At 42.7% G+C, this 27,320-nt stretch overlaps 1 protein-coding gene across 1 annotated transcript; it reads left to right on the top strand.

Moving 5' to 3' along the window:
- The first annotated feature begins 10,281 nt into the window (after positions 1-10,281).
- On the top strand, positions 10,282-27,105 carry RSPH9 (radial spoke head component 9). Its single transcript, XM_015857775.2, has 5 exons — positions 10,282-10,560; positions 10,718-10,859; positions 11,686-11,815; positions 12,349-12,495; positions 26,852-27,105. Exons 1-5 carry the CDS (start codon positions 10,334-10,336, stop codon positions 27,010-27,012), a joined length of 807 nt encoding a protein of 268 aa, XP_015713261.1. The 5' UTR covers positions 10,282-10,333; the 3' UTR covers positions 27,013-27,105.
- Positions 27,106-27,320: the final 215 nt, after the last annotated feature.

Genomic DNA, 27,320 nt, shown 5'->3' with positions numbered 1-27,320 from the left:
TGCAAGCTAAAGGACCACACTCCCTGCATAGATGGAGCAGAGCCCTTTTCACCAAGACGAGATGGAATTGCAAGGAAGGGGTCTTGATGGATTGGGTTCGCTTCCTGGCCCACCCCCTATGACTTTGAGCAAGTTATTTGATCTCTTAATGCTTTAGCTCCTATCCATGAAAGGGAGGTGATAATGCTTTCTCTCTGCAGCTCTTTCTTTTACCTACTTAGGCTAAAAGCAACTTGACTATTTTTCTTTTTCTTTTTTTTCCCCCCTCCCCGGTGTTCCTGTGTTTTCTGTTTGTTTGTATTTTTAGTATGTAGGTTCTTCTGAAAGTAATGACTTCTACTTATTTTCATGGTAATTGGAACAGAGGAATAAAAACCACAATAACACTATTTGATAGAGCAAATTCTCAGCTACCAAACACTCTATTTCAAAGTAGGTATCACTATTAGCTCTACATTTCCATCAGTGATGAACAAATGCCTTCATGCTGTCCTCGTTAAAATCTGCACCAGCAGAGGCGACCCACTGTCACAGTCACCACTGCTGAAGTGCAACACGCACAGCCTTACTGTGCTCACATTCACTGCTTTGCCCTCAGAAATGTTTAGCATCAGTGAATGAATGTCAGTGGGTGCCATCTTTTCCTCATGGAGGAATCCAGTGACACACCTTTGCTTCATGCCCACTTCCACATCAGACACCTTCTGTCAAACTGCCCCTCTGCTGCCATCAGTCACACGGCAACAAGATGTAAGGGAATACTGATGAGAGGGATCAACTGCTACAGCCATTCTACCAACATAATCACACAGGAGGCATTACTTTCGGAGCAGCCATCTTACAATTAGATTCTGATCTGCAGAAGGAGTTCCTGTATTCTTCAGTAAATACAAATCATTATCTGTTCTCATTTAGAGCTTGAAGGCACCACCATGTAAGGCAATAAATAACGAAAGGATGACTCAGATCCGTAACTGGCACTGTATGGATCTTAGATTGGGAACTAAGGAGGAAAACAATAACTTCAGGAGTCACCATGAGCGAGTCCCTTTCACCTCTTTCCCTAATGTCTAAATTATTTCTTTACACTTGTTCTACACTCCCTGGTTTGTCTCTAGTGCCTCTGCCTCTCATTTGCAGAGTAAAGACAACAGCTAATCCCCAGTTCCTTTCCCCAGCATTAAATAAACACATTAACTAATGTGCGTGCTTTGGAGAGAGGCCTGATCCCTGCCCACAGAGCACGTCGTCTCTCTTCTTCCTTGTAGTCTCTTGCCATTTGTCATTTCTAAATCAAAACTATCAGTTTCCTAGAGCAGGGACTTTGTGTCACACAGCACAAAGCGCCTACAGCACTGTAGTACATAAGCAAAGCCATTGGTGTAGACTGTACAGGGTTTCTTATTTATTAATTTCCCAGAGTAAATCAGAAACCAAATATTTTCTACTAAACAGCTTTGCTGAGCCAGATATTGGGTGATGACATGTATGAAGAGTGTGGAAAAGGAGGCTGGGAAATGAAGATTTGATTGGTGCCGGACCAAATTTCTCACTGCTGCAACAGTGACAGCCCAAGTGCTGAGCAGAACAGGAAGGCACAGAAGTGCTGCCTTGACAGCACTGATGTTCTGATCCAAACCTCAAATTCTATGGAAAAAAAAAAAAAAACAAAACAAAACCAAAAACAACCACAAAAACTATTTAATAGCAAACATTTCAGCTGTTCCTCTCCTCTGGCCTACCCTATTCCACAGTGTCTCTGCACAGGGCTGTGAGTTCCCATCTGGAATCAGTTCTTTTGCCAAGATCATTGGAAATCACGTTCAAAAGCCAGAGCCAAAACTGCTGTATGCCTCCAGCACTTGCAAGTCCACTAGTACAATTGAATTACAGGGAACAAACAAAGCTAGGCATGTTGCTGGAGATTTGGGACAGGGAGAGAGAAGAGGAAAGCACAGCATGAGGCAAAAAGGAAAAGAAGCAAATACAGAAGACACCGAATGGGTCTAAAGGTAAATTAAAAGGGCAAACTGGTGATACCATTTGTAAATTATTCCTTGAGTGATGGTTTGTACAATGACAGTCACAGAAACATAAACAGCAGGCACAGACACTTCAATGGGATGGCAAGTTGCATTCCCCTTTCAGAAGTCCTGGATACTGGCACTACATAGGTAACAGTACAGGGCTTTTAGCGTATATGATGCTGAAAATGATGGCTGCCAACTTTTTCCTACAAACTACTTGCAGGATAAAAACACATAGGTAGAGACAGTAACCATCACCTATGCATGAAAGACAGTGTGAAGTATCACGTTATCCGGTGCCTGGTCTCCCAGCTGGACACTGGGAAAAGTAGGACTAAACTGCACCTCTGTCTTCTGTGCCTAGAAGAGGGTGAGCAATAAATAATTTATTTGAAGGCTTTTCCTGGTACAGACAGATGTGCTGTAGACACACAAGGGAAACATTGCTTGTTGAAAGGTCAGCATATATTGGTTACGAGCGGGGGAATGTTTTTGCAGGAAACACAGGCTGTGCAGAAGTAAACATACCTCCAGTGTGGAGTGCTGCAGTGATCCAGCTGAGTTTCTCCTGGGAATAGCTTCCCAGGAATGATGCACAAGGCCCTTGGGGTATTTACACAACCTGTTCTCTAAAGACCAGCTGCCACTCAGCACAGTTTATCTTCTTTTCCTGATTATTCAGTTTGTGTTTTCTTTGCTAGTCCTGGCTGCCTCTTCCTCCAGTTCCAGGAACCATGAGGAGCTGTGAGCCTCTACAGCACCTGTGTGTGTATGCCAGGCACAGCAGCTGCAGCATCTCCAGATGCTCTGTGCAGCCTGTCAGTCACGTGCATTTCCAGTCTTCTGTGCAGCATCCTACATTTGGGTCCTAACCATGCAGGTTTGTTTCTAAGCATGATATTTTCCTGCAGCATGAAAACTGCTCTTTTCTCCTTTGCATCTCTGTGTTTTGTGTACCTTTCAAACATGGAAGCACTCATCATTCTGGTGCAGTGAGTGCACCTGAAAAGTCCCATCTCCTTGTTGCTTCCAAAATAAGAAGGGGAGAGAATGTTCCAATTTACGAAGAGCTAGGCTGAACTTGTGTAGAGGCACAGGGAATATAAATGAGAATCTGACTGGATCGTTGCATTTGGCTCTTTAAGGGACTTTTACAGAGGGTCAAAGCCTCACTTTATTTCTGCTTGTGAAGGCTTGCGTGTTCATTTTCATGCTAGATCTCTCTGCAAGGATGCAAAAGCCTATACTCAAATATTTGTGACAGCCTCCACTTGGGCTGGAGGAACCCTGACTTGCAAAGGCTTTCCAAACACATGAAGATTATGCAGTCCCAGATGAACTGCTGGAACCTTTTCAATACACTTCTAAGCCAAGATATGGCTTATTTCTTGCAATAGCAAAATAGCAGTATCAGAGAGATGCATTCTTCATTGTGGAACAAAGAGGGCACTGTCTACCAAGCTTTGCGGTATGAAATTCATTCAGTGAAATTCACAATCACTGCTTGCCTGCTCCCTAATTTCATAGGCCTGCTGTCCTGACTACCTTCACCAGCCCCATCATTTTTTGATTCACCCCCTGTAACAATTAATAAAATCCACTAATTGCCCATAGATCACAATTCCCACCTGCTTGTGGGACACAGGACGTAAGAGAGAGATTTCTTCATCTGTCCATCACAGATTTATTCTGGTTATAACCCTGCAGAGAAAGAATCCTCTAAAAATATGATTTAAAAAGTTGAAATGCTCATTAAATGCACACATATGCACAAAGTGTCCCTAGCTAACTTTGCTTGTATTAGCATTAAACTTCTCAGCTGATTAATCAATTGCTTATAGCACCCAAAGAGGTGCTGTTTAATATCAGAAGAAATTATTGCTGGCTCTAGTCTCACAAATAAAATTCTTAATCTATGCAAGGTAGGAGTGAGTGCCTTGATGTTGTTGCTACAGACTGAAGGAACTGAGGGGCTGCTCTTGGTAGATAAGAAGTCTACGCATGTTTGCAAGGTAGAATTTCCAGGGTATATGAAGCAGCCCATCATCAGCCAAGGTTACAGCTGACTTGAGCAATCAGTTCCATGGAGTTTGGCTTTGTTAAATAATTGTATCCAGAAATCCTCTGGGAGTTTGAACTACGCTGTTTGGCTCTGACAAATAATTTGTGAGGCATCTCTACCCTCAGGAGTCCATACTGTGGACCAGCTGTGGTCCATAATGCAGAACAGCTGTCAGCTTTCTTTGGGAGAGTGGTACTGCTAATGACCATTCCCCAGGTCATACTCTAATTACTTCCCATGATTTTATCTTTCAGATCTTCTTCAAAGCATGTAACCACTCCAGAACCATTTTAACTTTCTCAATGAGTTTATAGTGTAGGTTTATAATTTTGTTTCTCCATGTGAAACACTGAGAGGCATATTCCACCTCACTACAATTATTGTACTGCCATTTCTGCTACTGTTGTTCATTGACTCCTCATTTGCACTCTACAATCTACAGATGAAATCCTGATCCAGTGAAATCTATGGAAGCCTTGTCACTGGCTTCTGCCAGACCCGTGCTTCAAACAGCAGCCTCTGTATTTTAACCAAGATACAAGTTCTTTTTTCTTTTTCTTTTTTCTTTTCCTCACAGCAAGAGTCTTCCAACCACTCGGCAATACACCTAGCAGCTTACCTGAGCTCCTATTCCTGCTTATACCAAGTGGATAATGTTCTGAAATTGGCAGGCTATTCTCATGCAAGCATACAGCTGTGGCCTGTCACTTCAAAGACAAACGATCTCAAGCCGCTGAGATGTAATTCTGGGCTAAGAGGGGAAAACTAAAGCTGTGGTCTAATGAAAAGGAAACATTACATTGTTTTGTATTTTGTAATTGACTGAGTATTTATACACAGAGACAAACTGAAGACTTAGAACTGGACATCCAGATCAGTCAGTACTGATCTGAACAGTTACTTCCCAAAATGATTATATCTTAACTCATCCTTGCCGACAGTGGTAGCTCTGAGAAAAAAAAAAGCCCAAACCAAAAAACTACAACAGTGCTTAAGGTTGCATCATGGCAATTCTCTGGGTAAGGAAATTTGGTTCCAAAAAACCCCCCAAAAATGTCCAAGTCTGCATGTCTCAACAGTTTATTAGTTGGTAAGCCAGGTTACCTATCTCCAGTGACAGCCCGTTCCACAGTGATCCTACCGTGCCAAGTTGAGCTTTGTGATGTGTTGTCACTAGTTTAAGATGAAGCAAAAGAGATACTACAACTGTCTAAACCAGGAATTCATCACACCACTCACTTCCCTGCCCTTAATCTCCAATTCCTTTCCAGTGGAAACCAAGGGGAATATCAGGAAGGGGAGAAAGGAGAGGATGGATGGTAATACATTCAGACTGCCCTGAAAAGCAAACAGAATCTGAGGCTTCTGAAACAGTCCCAGGCCTCACAGTTCAGATGTACCTCTACACTTCAAAAGTTGTTGTCAGTATGTAATTGTCCTGTGGCTGGCTATAAAGCCTAAACAACTGAATATGTGATTCCCATCCTGTTTTCTAGTAGCATTGCACTGTGCTGCTGCATTGATAAACTCACAATGTGGAAGTGAAGAACATGGTTTTTCTTCTTGTCATTAAGAAAATTTCCCTGGCTCAGATCTGGAATGACCAGCCCTGACTGGACAGTGACAAGGTCCCTGGGCTATGGGAAAATCTGTGGTAGAGGCAGGTAGAAACAAAGGCAGGTAAAACAGTCACTGCAGGAGTGCAGTGGTTGTCACTGTTTTCATGGTTATATGTGATATTATTTGTATTCCAGTGGAAATTAAAGATCATAAATGTGGCTGGAGGAAAGATTAATTCTTCTAGGTGGCAAACAAAGCCAGAGTGACTCCCTGTTCTTGAAGTTTACAGGTGTAAGTGGCTCACATAACAGAGGACCTTTAAATTTGATTGTTTGTTCCCCCCCCCTTCCCCCATAAATTTTATCATTTCTGTAATGGTCAGAGAACTGGAAAAGAGATCAAACCAGGAAAGACCGGATTCTGCAAGCACACCTGTGAGACTTGAACCTATGAGTTACATATTTATAGGGTTAATGGGGTTTTGGGAGTGATCCAGGTAATGATAAAGAAGTCAAGGAAAGAAGGAGAGAGATGGGAAATGAATTTCAAAGGATTATGACACTAGATCAGGTTATTAATAGAACTAAATTAGCCTTCCTTCATACCCATAAAAATACAGCCTGCATTTTCTCTTTAGAGCAAGTAGTAGTCTAATCAGATGAGAGAAAAAATATATATTCTGTCAATATAGAAATGTCAATCAATGTTCTGTTAATTAAAACGATTTCCCAACAGAGAGAATAAAATACATTTTTCAGGGGGGCCTATAACTTCTATCAATGATAACCCTTCCCCTCTCAGCTGCACGCACTTACTTCACTTTTCAGTAGCTATGTCTGAAGCACACATCTATATAACATTTGAGAATTTTCACATATAATTCACTTCTGAATGGGCAGCGTGTGTTTAAGTTTTCACTAAATGAATAGGGAGAAATTCTGCTCTTTGAAAACGTGATGTAAATCTTCATTATCTGCACTAATACAGTTATTAATTCAGAGGAAATGAGAGCACACTTTGGCCTCACGACATCCAAAATGGGAGCAGAAACATAACACAGGAAAGGGTTACTTTCTAACTGCTTGTAAGAAATAAGACAGATAAATAAATAATAATAATCGTTTTTTGTTTCTGGAAGGAGATATTTAGTCTACCTAAAGCACTATTCAAGTCATTAAAGGATTCCCAGGTGCTAGTATTTGGAAAGGGTATTAGCTGTTCAAACAGTTTAGGCAGGAGTCTCTGCCGTTCTCTCTCCTGGGTCATCTCAGATTTCTTCTGTCTCTGCCCAGAAGTGAACACAGGCAGGAAAGAACAGTTGGAAATTTCAGAGGAGTAACATTTTCTTGTGAACAAAAAGAACTTTTATTTTTTTTTCAGTACTGCAGTAAAAAGGAGGAACACCCTCATCCCCCCCCACCCTTTGTTAGTACGGCTCAGTTGGATGGAGGCCTACATGCTGCACATGGAGGGGAAGACAGCAGGAGATCAGACTCTGCAGCAGATGCTGAGCAGGAACCCTCTTGTCTTTCCCCCTTTCAGAGATAATTTACCTGGCTAGACTCTATTCCTGGGAAAAGAAAGCACACAAAAGTGTCAGCCCAATGCAGCCGGGTTGTTCAGAGTTATCCAGCAGCAGGTGGAAAGAGCAAATGCACACATATGCAGAATACTTACTGAGGGGATGGCTGAGCTATACTGACAGGAGTCAGTTCCTCGGAGACAGGAATGCAAACATCTCTCCAGGAGGGAAGTCCAGATGCAAGCTGCAGACAACCATCTGAAGCCACCAACCCCATCTGAGCTGATCTCTGGCTCTTGTGCATTTTTAAACATTAATAGTTCTAAGCAGGTGTCCGAGACCAAGTAGAAATTTCGGGTGGGAAAGGCCTTTCCTGAGGGAAAAAAAAACAAAAACAAAAACAAAAAGGCATTGGAAATAGTACTATAGATAGTGACAAGAAGAACTTAATATCTGACAAAGGGAGAAATACATACATCTCCAACTGGAAAAAGCACTAAAAGCAACGTTTACTACAAGTGTGTTTTCAGAAAACTTTAGTTAATGAAATCTGCCTAGTAAATTGCTCTGATCGTAGAGTCCATCCAGATTCAATTCCTTACTCTGATCCAAGTTCTCAGACAGTAGGCCAGAAGTGTTCTTCTTGTTGTCTGCTTGCCAAATGCTTGTTTGCTTTCCTCACAACCACCCAGGTCTTTGCTGTCTCTGTGCTAAACTATTGAGAGGTTCTGTCTGGAGCCACCTGCAAGCTGCAGACTTGTTGGTCTTTTTTGATTAAACTTGGTTATATCAAGACTTTCTCTATCTAAGGTTCCTCAACAGTACCTTCCTTCTCAGACTGTAGGCTGTTTGACTGGCAGTGTGTTGGGACAAGGTAAAAGAACTGTACCTCACCTCACCAGGTACCTGAAAAATACAAGAAAAGCTGTGTGTGTCCAGTTAATGTCAGCTGGAAGAATCATACCTACTCATGTGATGCCCAGACAAGATTTTGTTTTCTTGTTTGTTGTCTTTTACTAATCTATTTGCCTTATACAGCAGTGATTTACATGCAAAGGAACAACTCAAAGCCACATGATTTATGAAGCCAGAGACAGCCTAAGTTTTGAGGTAAATGGGTGGAAAAACAGATTTATATTCAATACAGCTGGGAGGAATAATCTCCCTGCATATTTCCAGCTCCATCAGAATCAAGGGAACCCACATTTCTTATCCAAAAGGATGCCAGCTATAGCAGAAAAGCTTTGCTGTGGAGTAGAGCAGGGAGGAGCTGAAGCAGTTTGGCACATGGGTACATAGATGCCTGATCTGGTCAACACAAAAAGGCTCAGTGCTCCAACGGGAGACCACTGTGCACCACTGGAGCACAGCACCTTCCCTCAATGAAGGAGGTTATCAGTGGAAAGCTGCCTGACCTGAGCCAAGCTGAATGATACCTGGTGCCTATTTTCTTCCCTCCTGGCTGCCCGACTGTTGAGCTGCTTGTTCGAACCTGGGATGGCAACTGATGGGAGAACTGCTTTCAAACTGTTTAATAACAGTGATGGTAACCTCTGACCTTGCTGAATAGCAGTGCTTTTGACCTTTCATTTGTTAAATAATACAACCACTTACTTCCCGATGCTTATCAGTGTTTAGTAATTGGGGTCAAGACAAAGCAAGGCAGAATACAGTTACCTGACAGACTTCATTGAACCAGGGAGAATTTCCTTAAGCTACAGATTTCCTTTTTGATGATCTTCAGTCAAGAGAGGCAAAGACTGGAGTCTGGGTGGCTTAGAAGGTCCATAACAAGCTAAAGAGCCTCTCAGCTACTAGCATCTGGTTTGAATCCAGTTGTGGTTGACAGTGGCAGAAATTCATTATGGTCTCAGTTTGCCTCTCTGACTTGTATGAAACGAGTTTGGCTTGCAGTTCTAGTGGTTATTGGCCAGCCAGCCAGCCATATAAAAAATTATGAGTGTAACAAATAGTTCTAGAGACATTCATGATTAAATGAGCTTACAAAGCTTGAAAATGTCTGTTCCTATAGGGAAAATCAGGCTAAGGAATGGTGGTAGGTGACAGCACGGACAAAAAGTCTGTGGTCACTCCTGCATGCTCTGCATGATTCACATTAAAGAGGGGCGGTTAACCTTCAGGAATTCAAGTTGCTTTTCCTGAGACCTAAGTAAAACAAATGGGTCGGATTGCATGCTGGTAGGTCATTAAACATCACACTTGACAGACAAGCAAGTGACAGCCGTTCCAGAAAGCAGCCCCAAGAGCTGTGCGTTCCTTAGATGCGAGCAGGAAATAGATGAAAAACAAATCTAAGAATTTATGATGTGACAACAGATTTCAATATTTGTATGTATACATATAAAATGTTAAACTTTCTTAAGACATCAAACAGTTTTTATTTGTCTAAGCTGCTGCATGACCTCATTCAGTTTGTATTAAGCTGGTCAGCATGACTTGCGTGGTGGAAACTATTTCTTGAATGCCTGTCTGGGTGTGATTCAGCAAAAGAAGTCCCCACACAACGATATGAACACTGCTACCTATTAATGAGAAAAGGAGTCATTGACTTACAGATGTACATGAGGTCAGTAAAAATGATGCTATGTAATGAGACGCAGTTGTGTTTTTTTGTTAATATTTCAATAAAAAAATGAGGAAAATGGTGGTGTCTCAGCTAAGGTGCAATGCAATTGAAATGTCCATTTTTTTGGATGTATCTTTGTGTTTTGGCCTTTCAGAATGGATGAATGACACACACACCAAAGCAATCCTGCTCACCACTATCTGCATTCTTAACACATTGCTTATCAGGATCCCCATGTCTATGGACAGGGTTATGGTTACACTGGGTTATGGTTACACTGGGTTATGGTTACACTGGGTTATGGTTACACAGGGTTATGGTTACACTGGGTTATGGTTACACTGGTACAGCCTGGACTGCCACCACAGACACGCCGTTCTCTCCGGTGGCGGCCTGCTCCTGTAGGCTCCCCAATGCCCACCGCCATTTTCCCCCGGCTCCCTCCACGCCGTTTCCATGGCAGCAGAGAGGCGGGCGCCGCCATTGCCCAGGCACCATCTTTGATTGACGTTCTCCGCCATCGGAAGTCCCGCCCGCCCTAACGGCGGTTGCCCGGCAGCGGCGACGCGCTGTCCATGGAGCTGGTGGCGGTGCCCGCTGCGCTGCAGCTGGTGGCCAGCGGGGACACGGGGCTGAGCATGGAGACGCAGGCGGCGCTGGGCTCGTCGCTGCTGCTCCTGAAGCGCGATTACCGCTTCGAGAGGGTCTGGTTCTGGGGCTGCATCCAGGGCGTCAGTGGCACCTACTACATCGCGCAGGGGCTGGGCCCCAACCTCGCAGCGCCTCGCAGCCGCCTCTACAGGTGCTCGGAGGGAGGGAAGCGGGGAACGGGGAGGTCTGTGCGGCCCCAAGAGGAGGGATGGCGGCGTGGGGCCTGGAATAAGGGGCTGGGGTTGGAGCCTGGCCGTGTCCCAGGGCTGAGCTCCGTATCTCACGGGATCCGTGCCCGCGTCTGACAGCTTGGACTGCGTGGAATGGAACCTCCTGCCGCCGGCGACCGAGGAGATGGTGAAACAGGCCGAGCTGCTGAAGGGCCACTTCCAGGGAGATCCGTCTTTTGAGTACGAGTATGGCGGGGGAAACGCAGAAGATAATGAAAAGGTAAGGAGGTAAACACAGCAAAACGCTAACCGGCTCTCTTTGCTGCAGTTGTACCCCTCGCACCAAGCAGACTACTCCTCATTTGTTTTAAACAGCTGGTGGGTTACACAAATGACCTGACTGCACTTGTTTGGCTGACAAAATCTCCCACTGACGGGCTGCTCTGTCCTCAGATTCAGTGCACTTGCATATGGACACCATTGACTGCTACCCTCAAAGTTAGGACAGTGTGGGTCTGTGGGACTTCACAGCTCCTATTTGACGTCTGTTTAGAGAGGCTGGCTCTGTGGCTTGTAGTTTAGTTCTCAGAATGCTCCTTCCAAGATACGTGTCCTCAAGATTCTCCCTGTTCACATCCGGTGGAACATACAGTTTCCTGTTTTCTGTCACCGTGTAGCAATAGATCCTTGACTGAACTCTTCCTCCAGTTATTCCTTTAGATGTGGCTCAGAAATATGATTTCTCCTTTATCCTTTATTATGTGCAATTGGAACAGATCCTGAAGTGTTATACATGAGCTGCAGGTACCCATTCATTCTAATTATAATAAACAAGCTACCCAAGTAGCTTATTTGAGAGGGAGGAATGGATGAATGAAGGGAGGGACGGTTAATTTTCTGGTGAGTCTAGACTGTTCCCATATATCTTGTCATATCTTAGGAAAATAATGTCTGATGTGTGATCATCCTTGTGGTGTCGTTGGGCTCCAAGCTGAACCTGTTTTGGTTTCTATTGTCATATCAAGTTTATTTATTTTCAGAAAGATCACAAGGAAAGCCTTCCCTTTAAAATTTGCCTTTTTTTTTTTTTTTTTTTTTTTTTAAAGCCCAAAATCAAGGAGGAGAACCGCCTTGTAGCTACAATAGAACAGATAGACAGAGAGGTTGGTATCATCCCCCGACGTGCATTTATGAAGACTCCTCTTGGGTCTGTGCAGGAAAACAGACACTTTGAAGGTAAATTTTCATTGTCTGTATCAGGATCAATTGTTCTTTGTTCATAAAGGCTGTAGAAGAAGATGAATTTACCTCTCTAGTTGATGTTTTGATTTCAGCTTGGGTAAGATGAATAGGGGACAGTCCATTGCCACCCCTGCAATTGTGATTCATCCCATGGAGCTGTGAATAAAATCATTAATGTTCAGGTGTGCAGTTCAACTGGAAGGTGGGAGTAGAATCTGAGTCAATAAACCTGTACTTTCATTTGTCAGTGTATAGTTTATGTGGGTGCTTAGCAATTATATCTGCGGTGAATTCTCCATCTACACAATAGGATGTAACCAAATGGGCACAGAGAGTTGGTCTTGACTCAGAAGCCATTGCTTGTCTGTGGCCACGATTAACATGGTTTGCAATGCACTAGGGAGTCAACTGGAGAAAGCCTATAGCTGTCCTGTGCTGCAGACATTAGAGAAACAACATGACAGTCTGTGATGCAATGTACTTCAGCCCAGCACACTGTATTAATGATGAGGAATGGCTGTTTGCAGGTCTTTCTTTGACGGAGGCAAAAAAATTAAGTTCCTATTTCCATTTTACTGAGCCTGTTAACTTGAAGAATAAAACCCTGCTGGAAATGGCTGACCTGGACCCATCCACTGACTTTCTGGATTCTCTGGAGCATGATGTCCCACAAGGTAAAGACAGCAAAATCAAGAGATACAATGAAAAGTAGTTTGCATAGTCCGAGAAATACTGCAGTGACGAGGTGTGAGTTGGTGTGCTTAAAGAAAGCTCCGGTAATCTTTAAAGGAACATTATCTTTCCTAAATATTGTACTTAGTTCCTTTATCAAGCAATTATAAGCACTTGAAATAGCAAGTGTACCAGGGCTGTCATATCCTCACTAAAGGTCTTCTGACCAGCACTTCCCTGCTCTTGGCCTTAGCTCTACCTTTACCTCCTGACTTCAGTAAAGCCTGTTACAGAGGTGTCCCTATGGGCAGGGATAACTCCTCCTCTGACAGGGAATTCTCATGGTATGAAGTATTTCACACCTCCTGTCCCACCCAATATTGCTCTTCTTTACTTAAGCGGGCTTTCATTAACACTAAGTTGATATCCTTGAGAGTCAAGATTGAAAGTTTGTTTTGATAAACTGTTAGAAATGCTGTACTAGGGAATAATCTGTCCTCTAGCAGAATTACAGAGTTTAGAAGGAAAAAGAAAGATGTGCATAGTGGAATGTTCACATCTCTACTCTTCTTCTGGACAGCTGTTAAATATAAATACACTGAAAACCTCATTCAGTGATTCCTCTGTTGGGATATTTCTCAGAAGTAATGTTAACAGTTTGGATTTCTGTTACTGTTTTGCTTTTGGAGCTCTGAATAGGACCTAGTTTCTACATCAGAGTGAGAGTAAGTCTTCATTTAATCCATGTGGTCTGCAGCTACATTCCTTGATACTGTACTGTACTACAGTTTTAAGTACAAGTAATTCTCCAGAACTGCAGAATGTCCATAAACTGGGAGTGACTTATTTGTTTCTAACTGCTTTTTGCTGATTTGGTGCTTATATACTGTATGTATACTGTATGTTTTACATATGCTGGCTCACTGAGTTGCCCCTCTTAGACTCAGAAAAGAATATTGCAAGTGGAGTTAGCTCCTAGGTACTTACTAAGAAAATCTTAGCTGCAGTTTCATATGGTAGTTCAGGCAGTGTTACTATTTACGTTTTCCCCTCTGTTTTTCTTAGGATTTGTGATAGGGGTACTCTTTACTTTTGTGAGATTTGAAGGCACAAGTCCACTGCAGCAGCTGATGAATCTGTAGTGTTGTCTATGTTTCCACTGGAAAATGGACACCAAGGGTTAAGATCCTGAAGGCTAATTTGCATCAGAGAGCTGGTTTTAGACTTTGGCTGTGATGGAGAATGGCAGCTTCTAAAGATCAGAGATCTCATACTGCAGTTTCCCATCTAGTCTGAAGGATGAGGCAACTGGCAAGTCATGAAGACATGAAGACAGTGGTTTCGTGGAAGTCTTTAAATCAAATTTGACTTGTAGCTTTGTTTTCCCAGTGGCAGATGGAAAGTAAGGCTCAGCCATGTCACTGTCATGTTTGTCTTCTTGTGGCAACCTGAGGTTTGTATAAGCATGAACCTTTGCCCTCTTCCTGGGAGGCTGTTGCTGTTAATGTGGTTCTCAGTCTCGTCAAAAAAGGCTACCTGTGAAAGACTACCTGAGCTCAAATGTAACTGAGTGCTTCTTAATGGAAGAGTAGAAGATTCATCATAGTGCCTCTGCAGCTCTGACTGTAAAGCCTTGCTCTTTTTAGATAGAACCTGGGGATTGATGGGATGAGCTTGTCAGACTAAGGAAATAAGACAGGAACTGATTACAGGATCAGCAAAGCAGATAGCTTCTCTAATTGCACTCTCTCATGTGCAGATAGGAGCTCTGATGTGAATGAAAGATCAAGCCACCTCTTTAACAAGCATTCAGGTTGCCTGAAGTACCGGTTGCTTGCAAAAATGTAATGGAAAGAAAAAAAGAACATGGGACAGACACGGGCTTTGCACTGATTTGTATCAGCACAGCTCCGCCAAGGTCTCTCATTCTTGGTTGCAAGCCTTTTGAACTCTGGTTCTTGGATCACTTTCTTTCAACTCTGCCAGTGCATGTTAGTCCTGATCTAGAGCAGACAATGCTTTTTCTGTTTCTTGACATGTTGTTCGCAGCTCTGGCAAATTCTCACTGTATGACCTGAAGGTTTTCCTGCCTTTTCTGGTGCGATCTGTTCTTGAACAGTTGTTACCAGAATCAAAGCAGGAGTTCCCAAATGTATTGCATCCAGAATAGATTGTGACCTGAAGCCAGAATTGTTTTTGCCTTCAGTGTATATATCTAAAAAGTGGACAAATGGGTGAGTGACATCTTGGTGACGTTCCCAGCTTTTATTGACTAGAATTCCAGTAGCCTCTTAAAACACCAAAAGAACAGGACTGAGGGATGAAGGGCTGATTTTCCCTGTCTAAAAGTAATAACTCTGCTGGAATAGTTTTCTTGATTAATTGGAGAATGAGCATCTGTGACAGATGTCAAGGAGGTAACTGTCATAAAATGTATGGCATGTCATTATTGGAGAGCAGAGGTGTCTTACAGAATGGAAAGTTGGAGGCAGAGAGAAGATTTTATGTGACAGCTGAGAGGTGGGAAGAAAGGAAGTTAAACCCGGGTTGAATAAAGGATGCAATGATAAAAGCAAGGAGTTTAGTGTGAGACTGCAACAACTGGAGTTTTATAACAAAACTGTCCTCCACCCTTATCTTCACCAGTGATATCTCTGGTGATTGCAGGTTCCAGATTCTCTCTGTCTTATCTGTGTGGTTATCTGTGTACTTTAAGAGTTTGGAATATGTTGCTGGTCCTCCCCTGATCATACTGTGAGTCTGTCTGGTTTTCGTGGTATCTCAGCTCACTGAGGCAAGTGACTGTGTGACATAGTTTTCATTAAAAAATAGTAATAATAATAAATATATGTATATAAATGGAGAGAAAAGTGGGAGGCTACTGTCTTAAAAGCTAATTCAGTCTGCTTCCCCCCTTTAAAATTTTCAGTTCTCTGAGCAAAACCCTTGAATTTGAGTGGCCTGACTCAGGACTTTTGAACATGGAGGAGCTGTGATACTGATCTTCTGTCAATACAGTATCAGATCATGCAGTGCTTCATTCTGATCCAAATGGCCAGCTGGCCAAAATGTTGCATGCTGGGATCTGTAGGTTTTTGCTGGCCATATGTCTGCATTAAAGATAAGCTTGTTTGCTCTAGTTTAAGCAGACAATCTGCTTAAATTTATGCACAATTAGATGTAGCCTTTGAGCCACTGGCAGATTGCCAGCACGGTCTTTTCTATTGCAGGGAGTTCAGCACCCTGGGCAATAGCATTTCAGGAACTAGAGTTGTGGCAAGTTTTATATATGCTTGTGGGTAATATAATAGCAAAGCAAACAGCAATAATTCCTTGCATGCCTACAGCATTTTCACTTGACCTAATGTTGTGTAGCTGTGAAACAATAGTCATTTGTCACGCACTGGCATGGTGGGGAACGTGAAAGAGGAAGGATGATTTTACTGTGATCACGGTACTAGCTCAGGCATACATTCTGCATGGGTGTAGGAAAAGGATGGGATAAAACCTAAGGTACTAGTGTTAAATGGAAAGCTTGGGAGGAAGTAAAAGAGGGGACAGTTCTTAGGCACTTTCAAACTACTCTTCAGAAGAAAAATAAGTTGACTTTGAAGGTTTGTGACAGATTATTGACTCAGAACACTTTGAAATGGAGATAAGGAACACCAACAGGGCACTGTTAAACACTGATGCAGAAGAGAAGTACGTCAGGGGAGAGAAAAGGGGGAGAAAAAAAATGTAGATACAGAAACATGAGAGGAAATAGAATTTCTATGAGAAGAGTTTATTAGAAAGTCATGACTTCCAGTCAAGAAATAGCAACTGTTGGCAGAAGGCCCACCAGGTTCACTGGTAAATGGTGATGTAAAAACAAGAATTGAAATTGAAAATGAGTGTAAAAGGAAATGCAGGAAGATGGGAACAATTAATGATTTCTGTAAGTGGAATTCATAATGAGTAGAAAATGACAAAGGAAATCAGAACAACCTGGAGTAATCCGTGGCTGTAAGAAGGAGTTTTTCAAGTATATTGAGAGGAAAGAAAGCACAATAACAGTGCTGGTATCTTTCATTATATAGTGATGGTAAAATGGCTGATAAGAATGTGGAAGAGCAGAAATGCTCAACAGTTTCTTTTGCGTGTTTGTTTGTCTTTAGATTGAAACAAAAATATGGACTTGTATCAAATGAAGACAATAAAATACCATTTCAGATAACTTTCAGACTATTTGCTAAGGGAGAAAATAATTAGGTAACCTTTACTGTGGGCCAAAAAAAAAAAAAGGAAAATATCACGAGCCAAATGAGTTACTCCTGAACGCATTATCTCAGCAAGCTTCTGGCATAATTATGATGCTAACCTTTAATTAATTCCAGCACTGCTTACAAACTCCCTAAACTGCTTTTGATTTGTAGCTGTGATTCAGAAATCACTGAATGGGTGTGTTCCTGGCAGAGAACAGAAGGGGGACCAGTGTCAGTACTGATAATTCTTCAGCGTATGAGCTAGAAATGTGGGACTGGTGGGGAGATGAGCACTGACAAAGGTGGGACAGTTGCAGTGACCTAGCAAACCTGGCTTATTAAAGTAAAGTATATTTTGGTGTAAATTATATACCCAGGAACAGGAAGCACAAGTCAGACTTTGAGAATCATATTTGAGAAGCTGAGGCTCTGAGGAGAAATCCAGGCACAACCTGCTAAACATGAGCTCCCGGCCTGATGCTGAGACCTAAAAGGTTAATATGATGTGCAGATGTATAAACAAGGGTGTAGCAAATAGGAACTGGGAGGTGACTTTACTTTTGCTAGATTACTGGTGGGATCAGGACTGTATTATTGCATGTTGCAAAGCTGGAGAGGCTGCAGAAAAGAGCCACAGAATGATTCAAGGGCTGGTGAGAGACATAAACAATTCAATCTGTTTATCTTACAGAAAAGAACACGAGAATGACTGTATTACACTGCGTAAATACTCAATGGATTTTAAGTACTGGGTACTGAATTCTATTTAGTACGGCAGAGAAAGCCATAACAAGAACCAGTAATAATCTGGAAATAATAGCCAGAAAAATAAATAAATAAATAAATAAAAGGAAAAATTTGGTAGAAATCTAACTAGTGAAATTATTACCTGCTAGCAAGGGCAATGATTGAGTGTGTCTTTTGGTGTCTTAGCATTATGTTGGATATCTTTCTGGAGATGCATCCTAGCCAAATGGAAATACAAGTTACTAGCCCCAGACTAGAATAACTGAGTTCAGTTTGATGGATGGTGGCATGTAAGTGTCCAAAACAGATGATTTCCTGGCTTGCCTAGCTGTAAATGTGATGGCAGCTATGGAGAACCATATTTGGCTTCTTCAGTGCCAGTGTCAGCAACACAAAGGTGACAGTAGGTTCTTAAGACAGTGATCCTAAGCATAGGACTGTCAATACATCTGACTTTGCTTCTTGAACTATGTGCACTTAAAAGAATATTGAGGAGATTCCCAATTTATCATTGTCCATCATGGAACGTGAACCAAGGAGCTGATACTTCTTCAGATGCTGTTGCTGACTCCAATGCAGAAAGAGATTTTATAGCATTGTTCCAAATAGGTATGTAGTGGCAGAGCAGACCATAGTGAGCCATATCCATTTTCTGTTTCAAGATGCAGCTAGAGGAAGGGGAGAATCGCCTAGAAAAAATATTTAATTTCTTCACCCCAAAGTGTGCTGTTTTTGGAGTGTTCCTCATAGAGCATTACAGACAAAGTGATTTGTGACTATTTCCTTGACTGAATACTTTGGGCACTAGCCTTTCTGTAAACTTCCTTAACAGTAGCCTAGGTTAGAACACTAACCTTCTGTCCTCTGAGCTTCATTAGCACACTCTTTATCGGTTTAGCAAAACTGATAGGGCATAATGGGCCCTTGAAGATGGAGAGGTTGTGTTTTTAAGTGAGGGAGAGTTTCCTTTGACCACTCTCAAGGGCCATTTTGGTAGCTTCATTTTGGCGGTCCCAAAAAGCCCAGATGCTGGGCAAAAGAGGTCCAGGAGACATGAACCTGCTTTATCTCCATGCATTAACAGAGCTAATTAACTCCCTTCTGGACCGTCCCCCTCAGGCGATTAATCCCCTATCAGCCTCGTCTCCAGCCATTCGAAGAGTCTGTGTCTGCAGAGGTATTTACAACACCAGCTAGCCAGCAGAGAGCAAGTCGGCCTGTTATCAGGGCTCTAAGACAAATGGCTGCCTATCTCCCCAGCGGCCTTGCAAAATCCAGCAAAGTGCTGTGCTGTGTTGGCCACCTACTTTCACCCAGCCTCCCTTCTCTGTTAACATTTCACAGATGTGACCTGAGCCCTCCCCTTTCATTGCTTAACAATAAGCAGCACCTCCCCAGCTCTGTGAAAGCCGAGAGCAAGAGCACTTTACTTCTTAGCTTGCCAAGAGCCACGCGGGGACAAGGCTTTTCAAACTGTCTCACTGAAATCCAAACTAAAAGACCCATAATGAATGAGAGGACGGTGTTGCACGTTAGCATGGAAAAAGGAGGTAGCCAAAATATAAACCAAAATACTAAGTGTGGCTCCTCATTCCCGATTAGGAGATGTGATCCTTAGGCTCTGTGAAACTGGGCAATGGAGTTACCTGACATCTATAGGAATGGCGTTGACAAACAAGCTTTATAACACAGTGGTACAGATGGAGTATAATCAGTGAGTGTGGATCAGAACTGCTGGTGGTTTTCACATGTAGGAGCAGAACTGAATAGCTGTCTTAGTGAGTTATTAATTAAGTCATGGTTGTTTTTTTTTTTTGTTTTTTTTTTGTCTGGTACCTGGATTTCTTTTAAAGCCGAAGGCAGCCATCCCTAGAAGTAATTGTCGGGTAGCTGTAGATGCTACGCTCCAGCAGGGGGCACTATGGTGCCAGCATTGTCAGTGTTGAGACTGAAAGGAAACCACGGGAAAGTAAAACGAGAAAGAAAAGCACCAAGAAAAGGATCAGAACGAGGAGAGGATAAAGCCTGAACTTCCAGCCTGTGTGTGGTGTAAAAACATACTGAGTTGTGTATGGAGAAGAGACCCCGTCCCTTCCAAGTTTAGATAATTTTTGGGATGGTCACTGGACCATTCCAGGGAAATAAGCATTTTGAGTATCGTCAATGACCAGAGGTGTGCAGTGGACATACAGAAACACACAAGCACGTTTCTTGCCTCATCCAAAAGTAGAGACATTGATTGGTTTTGCTTGTGATATGTGGTCTGGGAAGCCTTCAGAGACTAGTAAGCCATGCCCACAGTGACCCAGGAAAGTTACCTGGGAGCAGCACAAGATACTGTCCCTCCCTAAACGTGGGGTACTGCCAGCTCAGGAGTTCAATATCAGTCTGAAACCTCTCATGTGGCAGCACAGCAGGACTCCAGAGCCAGCTACTATTATATCTTTAGATTGGCTGTCAATGATCTGCCTTGATTTCTGGAAAGGAGTTTGTTTTCTTTTGGATTTACGTCTACTGGTAATAAGGCAGTGCATTCACTGCTTTTGGGTCCTGGGTCTATATCACCTCAGGGGTCCTGTTTAGTCAGAGGCCTTGAGTAAGTTTATACTGGATCAGGGCTGACCATCAACTGTGCTGTGGTGAAATCTTTCGCTCTCCTGACTGCTGTGGTGAATTGAGGACAGAAGCACGGTCTTTATAGCAACTTTCCAGGGATTGTATTTTAAGTCTGTTCCTTGTCAGTAAAAGAAAATGAACTTCTTGCTTAACTGATGGGGAAAAGGCTGCTAGAGCTTCTGAACCAGTAGCTGTATTTTGATCACTGCATCAGTAGGCCTTGAACTAAACCATTTTTTCCCCCTAGAGAATGATGAAAAATTACATGAAGGAGGAATCCTAGGGTGGTCCATCTGTCACTGGATGTCAGAATGAGCCCTAAGCAGGTCAGCTTTTGCTAGGAGCGATCTATTTCTGAAGGGGCTCCACATAAGGAATTGCAGTTCCTACCTGTGCTCTGGCTGGCGTTGGTGCCAGCGTTACATATGGCTTTCCTCTGCTGTTTGCCGCTCCTTTGGCTGCAAGAACTTTTGCAGGAAGAGTCAACAGACATTGTCTGGCTTTGCCGTAAACAAATATCACATGGATTAAAATTCAGCATGCTGAAGAGGTGCACAGCTGTGGGCCGATGGAAAAGGATGAGGGACAGTTGATCTGTAGGTATATCTGTACAGTAATTGTAGCATGCATGTGTTTCTAAGCTACTATAGGTACTAAAAGATGCTTGGCCATCTTTAGTGTTCAGAATTAGCTCCAGTATTAACACAAATGTCCTGAGCTGTAGACAGTCTCCTCAGAAACTGGTAAACTCTTCAGGTAATTTGGTCCAGAATTCATACATAGCCTAGTATGAAAACATCCGCTGTTCATTATCTGTGCCATCTGTTCTTCATCCAGAATCCTTTTAACTAGACATGCTAACTTGATGATGAGGTAAGAAGTACAACTTGGGGACTGACTGACAGGGTTAGTAGCTTTGCCTCTCCTCCAGGCCAGTGAATTGGATGTGCTCTAAGCATTCAGTGGATTCTGAATCCTGGCATTTACTGCTTTGTGTTCTCTCAGAATTCAGAGATCAATGTGAGGTTCTTTGCCCCTAATCCAGCCCCTGTTCATCATTATCACCTTCTCAAAGTGGCCAGTGCTTTGTTATCAGGAGAGGCAAAATCTTACAAGGTGGTCATAATCTCCTCTGAGAGTCAGACAGATATTCTCCCTTGGGTAAGAAAGTGACAGTGACCGAAAGCTGTAGGGGAAGATGGCTAGAACAAAGCTGTCCATTGCATGCTTTCATCAAACTGTTAATCTTTCTTTCAAAGACATCACATTTGTTTGGCGACAAAAGCCCCAGAGAAGCTGTATTGAGCCTGAAATCCTGTAGCAAGATTTAGAGGAAGCGTCTTTCATTCAGAGTGGGGAGGAGCGAGAGACTCCTTCTTTTTCTTCCTTCTAACCAATGGGCTCACAGAAGTCCACGAAGGTGACGGATTAATGCAGGGGCTCCCCAGGTAGATGCTACGTGACTCCTGGCACGCTCCAAAAACGTTTCCACAGCGACCAGCTGAACAAGAAATATGGTGTATGACGGGATCCGGCATAAGCCTGTGCTGTGGAAGGAGAGTGCTTTGCTGCTCTGAGATATTTCTGAATTTACGGCAGAAGACTTGAGATACAGTGATGTGTATTTTAATTGTCAGAATCCAAACAGCAGGGATTGGAATTCATTTTTCCTGCTCCTTAGAAGTTTTGATTGTATATTGTCTTGCCGTTTCCTCTAGCGCACAGTTCGTTCCAAATCTCTTCTGGATGCTTTCTGTGCTAAATCTGCATCTTTTTCTAAACATCAGAATTGTAAGGAAAAAAGAAAAAAAAAAAAAAAGACAGCTGGCAGGAGAAAAGGATTCTAGTTCTGTTCTAATTATCAAATGGATTTAGAACAAATGGACAAAATAATTAGATGTGCAGTGCTTCTGTGTTAGCTTTTTCAGTGCTTCCCATCCTCTGCTTCTCATTTATGTGTGTGTATTGTCCTTTCTTTTGTATCAATGGTGATGGCTGTACAGTCAGATTCCAGCTGAAAAAATAACTTTATTTTTTACTACACTGTTTTGCAGCCACATTGTTTTGCAGGTTTCCCTGACCTGGTTCACTGAGCAGTAAATAAAATGCTTTTGCAGTCCTTGTGATGGAAGGGGTTATGAAGGTGGGAATAAAGGTTTGAGGACAGAGGCTGCTTCAACAGAACTAAGCAATACTGCTGTCAGATGTCTAAGTATGGCCTGAATTTCACTCTTATAAGGCACCTTGTGAGTCTGGGACAAAGCTGCAACTTCTGAATCCTTCTCGTCAATAGGAAGCAGGTACTTTGTCTGTAACCAAAAGGCTTCGGTCCATCTTAATCATTTGTGCTGCATCAGTGTTCCCAGTGAAGGGTAATGAAGAGAAAAAGTCTCTGGAGTAAGATCATTTTCCTTTGAGGTTTGGGAATGGTCATATTTGTATGTCAGAGATGTGGCAGCCATTAGAATGATGCAGCCGCCTCCTGGCAGCGTTTGACTGTTTTTAAGCTCCGCTTTCCTGGCTCTTGTAGCTTTTAAAAATAGTTGTGAATGTGCAACCAGTCTGTGTTTCTATTTAATTATTATTAAATAGTTACATGGGGAACTGGAAATATTGACAGCAGTGATAACATATGGGGTGCAGGTGGTGTGTCAAGCAAATGATAGATTTAGTTTGCAGCCAGTAAGTGGCATGGAGTTTGTGCCCCGTGTAGTGCTTGTCTGTGTCCTTATGGTTGTCAGGCTGTGCATGAAACGTCTGTGTGGGGAAATTTGTTGAGAGCCAGAGGACAGTGACCTTTCCTTACAGCTGCTCTGCTTTGCAATTAATCTTTGTTCCCTACAGACAGCAAATTAGAGGTAAGAAGCTTCTCCCAGCATTGGATTTTCAGTTGGAGGGAAATAGAAGCTAAATCCCGTGGTTGTAGCCTGACTTTGTCAGAGTTAAGTGCCTGGGGTCACACAGCCAACCTGCAGCTGCTTTTGCAAAGGGAAATGGTTGCCTTCCCCCTGTGTAAGTGTTACTATTTGTCCAGTAACTCAGTACTTCACTCTCACTCAAGATTGACTGTGGCATGATACATTATAACCTGCTCTTGAGGCTGTGTATAGTGGTGAAGTGTATCCACGGTGTAGCTGCTTTTCCCTTGAGACATTTTGTTCTTTGAAGAATCGATAATGTCAGTCTTACAGCTCAATGTGAGCTTTCAGGACATGGAATCCCTTGTCAGGCTGTCTAGCTTTTAGAGCTGTTTCTTCTCAAGCCTACTCTGAAATGAGGCACTGCTGAATCACCTCCAAAGCAGCAGTGTTATGAGAGGTCATACTGAAAGTGGACCAGTTATGGCAGGAAAGTTCTTTTGCAAACAGACCTCTTAAAAGGCTTTTATTTAAAAGCTAATGCCTCATGCACCCTCTTGCCTCTGAATTAAAAGATTCAGCCTGTAGCTGAGACAGACATGGGGGATGAGACAGGGATTTCTATTGGCGACTGCAAAGGAAGAAGAAGCTGAGAAGGAGGTTGACTTTTGAAATTCAGCCCTGGTGTCCTGGCAGCTGTTGAAGGGCCATAAAAAAGGCAGTGGTTTAACACTGGGTGAGCATCAGGTTCTTCAAAGCACTTTCTTGTTTGGGAAAGATGTAAGGAACTCCTCAGAATTCCTGCCTGTGTTTGGAGGGGTGGAGGCTGTAGCCTGCTCCGAAGGGGGAATAGGAAGCTCCAGATCTTCTTCCAGTGGATATTTTTCCCATGCTCTTTCCTCCCACACAGCAGCTCCCTCCCTTCCCTTCTGGAGCAGCAGCAGGCGATAGTTTCAGAACGGTGTTTGGCTGCCTTAGGTTTGCAGGATGCAGCTTAAGAACTTGCTGTTTTGAAAAAAATATATATTTTGAAGAACAGAAACCTTAGTAGAGCAGTGCTGCTGTGAAAAAAATCTCTATTGTGAGAGCAGTGACTTCTAGGAGTTCCCTGTTCCTCATCAGACCTTACACGATAAGTGAAGTTAACTCTGCTGCATAATTTAGGGGCAATACAGGCTGCACCCTCACACCCAGGTGCTACTTAAAAGCAGCACTGAACTCTAGGAAAGCCAGTTCTTACTTGCAGTCTATTAGTTCTAATTGTATTGCCTCCAATGCAAAACAAAATCACCCATATTTAACTTTTTTTTATTCCTGACAACTTCCATCTAGGTGTCTCAGTATACCATACAGGCTGATGTTCTGAGCTTCCCAGTCTCACATCAAGAAACACTTTGCCTGAAACAGGGGTAATGATATGCCAGTGTTAGAAAGGATCTGAACCTTGCATCCCACTTCATTATATCACTACAGACATACACCTACCTATGTAATGGTTTTACTCATTAAGTGCTAAGAACCATTTGTTATTGCAGAGAAGCTTAAAAAAAGAAGATAAATGAAGCATATAATTTTCATAACTCCCCTGATTCTTTTTAATATCACACTATTGAATGCATTTCTAAAGTTTTCCCTTGAAGGAGAAAGAAGGAATATTCATTTTAAGCTATTATTTTATACTGTTCATTAGCTATTGACTAAAATAGTTTCAGTGAATTATGATATCATTATTTAAAACTCCTACAAGAAAAGTAGTCCTGATAAAGCATCATGTTGTTCAAAGATTGATTATGAGATTGAAGATGTGATGGAAGAGAACGCAGTTGTCTTGGATCTTTCAAGGAGAATGACTCTGTCCCTCTTGAGTTGAAATATTAACTTTGTTTTCTAGACTATTTCTTTGAATGCAGCTCACAGTGCAGTAACGTGCAGAGATGCCATACACCTGTACTGATCCTGCCCTGTATTAAACAGTGAGTGCTTTGCTTCACAGTGATTCCAGTTGTTTGTCTGTAGTGTAAACAAGGAACTGTATCAGAAGTAAACTCTTCAGTGCAAAAATGTCCCGAGTCTTTAAAGACTGCAAATATCTTCTTTGTGCTTCCATACTGCGGCCAGTCAGTTTATCAGAAAGTTCACTGACTGTCACAGAAGGTGAAGGGGTCCTTGTGGTTCATTTGATTCCATGTCTGCACGTAATTGAAGACAGTACTTGAAAGGGTACCAGGTCAAAGATCACACAGGAATTATGTTATGTATATTATGACGTAACATACCAGTGGAACTCTCTACTGAAAGATTTGTCCAAGAAACTTCTGAAAAGAACAAAAATATGGAGAGGACAGGTGTTGGGTGCTTGGATCAACTCATGACAACTGGTCTTACAGGAGTTTGAATTGTGTTATTCCTTTGTCATTCTGCAGCCATCATATATACGTTTGCTTTCAACATCCCTGGTCATGTTCCTCCTCCTTCAAGAAATCAGTTGTTGTTAGCTGTCAAGTGGGTAAGAGACTACATGTACTTTCAATGTGCAAAAGACTGAAGACATGTGAAGACTGAGTGCCCAGCTGGCTGCTGCCTTTTGACTGCCAGGCAAGCCATACATTATGGAGATACCTCTTGTAGGAACTTGTGGTGCTTAAGCCCCTCAGCCCTCCATCAGATGCAATTGGCCAAGTGTCAGACGTTACTGGGAGAGGGAGGATTGGCAGCTGGCAGCAATCACAGAAGCCCTTCTCCAAGCTAACCATGACATGAGTAAGCATGAGTCACAGCATAAATTACAGACCCCAAAATTATCTACAAGAATGAGTATCTTCTAACTGGCCCAAAACATTATGGGCTTTCTGCTTACTTTTGGATTGGCAGTTTTTGGCTCACCGTATAGGCTCAGCACTTGACTCTGGGCCAGTAGTGGCGAGACAGCTCTGACCTTTTTATTTTTTAATTTGGTCTGTTGCTTCTGTTTTTAAATGGGGATTCAGCAGAAACCTTCGTCCCTATATTGCAGCCTCTAGGCATTTGGAATTGAAGATGTTATTTTCTTCTCCTGGAAGCTTCTTACCCCTAGCACCCAATCCAAACTGATGCTCCAGCCCCCTCCCCTCTGGCATTGTTCCCAGGCTGTTGTGTCAAACACAAAACAATACTCAGTGGCTCAGAGCTCCTTCCATCCAGGAGAAATTGCGTTTTCACATTGGCTCTGGACTTCCTCTGCAGAGCTAAGGCAAAATTAATTCCAAAACCAGTTTCTTTGCCCCTACTACGATGACGCCAAGAAAGAGTGAAGAGAATTAATGTTTTCTGTAAGTTTCTGAGATAGGAAACATCCTGCTTTTAGCTTTCTTTTCTTCTTCTTTCTCAGTTCCTGCATTAGAGAAACCAGTCTTCCCTGAAGCGCCTTCTTCTTCTTCCCACTACTAACGCTACCAGTCTGAGAAGAAATTTCATACCTGGGCAAATATGCACAGGGCTGCCATTTAGCAGGTAGCTGGACCAAACAGGTAGGCAGGGCTTGCTAAAGTAACTGCTGCCCATTCAGCAGCAGCCAAGTAGTAGCTTCTCCTAGAGATAAAATATGCAAGTCCAGAGCTACAGGAGACCCTTCCTATGATCCATGTGACACTATTGTTAGGGCTGTAGGATTGTGCAAGTGCAAAACTAGACACCTGGAAGAATGCAGCCAGTAATGCAGAACCGCCAAAAGAAGAAAGGACATTGAGGTTTTTGGTCTGATTTTCTACTTTTTGGGTGCTAGGAACTCCAATATACTGATGCAGCCTTATGCATTGTTGAATAGTTGGGCAGAACCCACCACAGTCCTTCTCCCCTGTCCCAGGAATTCAGTCTTTCTTATTTGCAGTAACACACTATCACATGTTCTCTTACAGGCTCCTGGGCCGTCCACCTTGAGAGGGGATGCACTGTGGTGGTGTTGAGAAGTCTGCTGTGGCTTGGACTGACATTCTACCATATCCCAATGACTAAGCAATATGGCTACCTCTATTGTGGCACCGGTGAGAAGAACTTGGATCTGCCCTTCATGCTGTGAAACACTTCTCTGGGATGATCACTCAAGAATATTTAGAATTTATATTTGGGAGATTTTTCTTTATAGCTTGTTTTACTAAATGCATGAAACCTCTGCACTGTGAGCTGAATTCTTTTGCGCCTTGATTCTTTTTCTAGGATTTTACAGCATGCAGACCTCAACTCCTGATTAAATTCCTTGCAATGTGTCACTACAGATCCTTCAGCTGGTAACAAACAACATTTTCTTCCATGAAGGGCTGAGTCTCAGGTCAGAAATCAAACCTGGGCCAACAGTTTGTGTACAGAGACATGATGCTTTAAACAAAA

The sequence above is a fragment of the Coturnix japonica genome, chromosome 3 (assembly GCF_001577835.2).
Source record: "Coturnix japonica isolate 7356 chromosome 3, Coturnix japonica 2.1, whole genome shotgun sequence".
Lineage (NCBI taxonomy): Eukaryota > Metazoa > Chordata > Aves > Galliformes > Phasianidae > Coturnix > Coturnix japonica.
The sequence above is the reverse complement of the archived record's forward strand: the minus strand, read 5'-3'. Positions and strand labels throughout refer to the sequence as shown.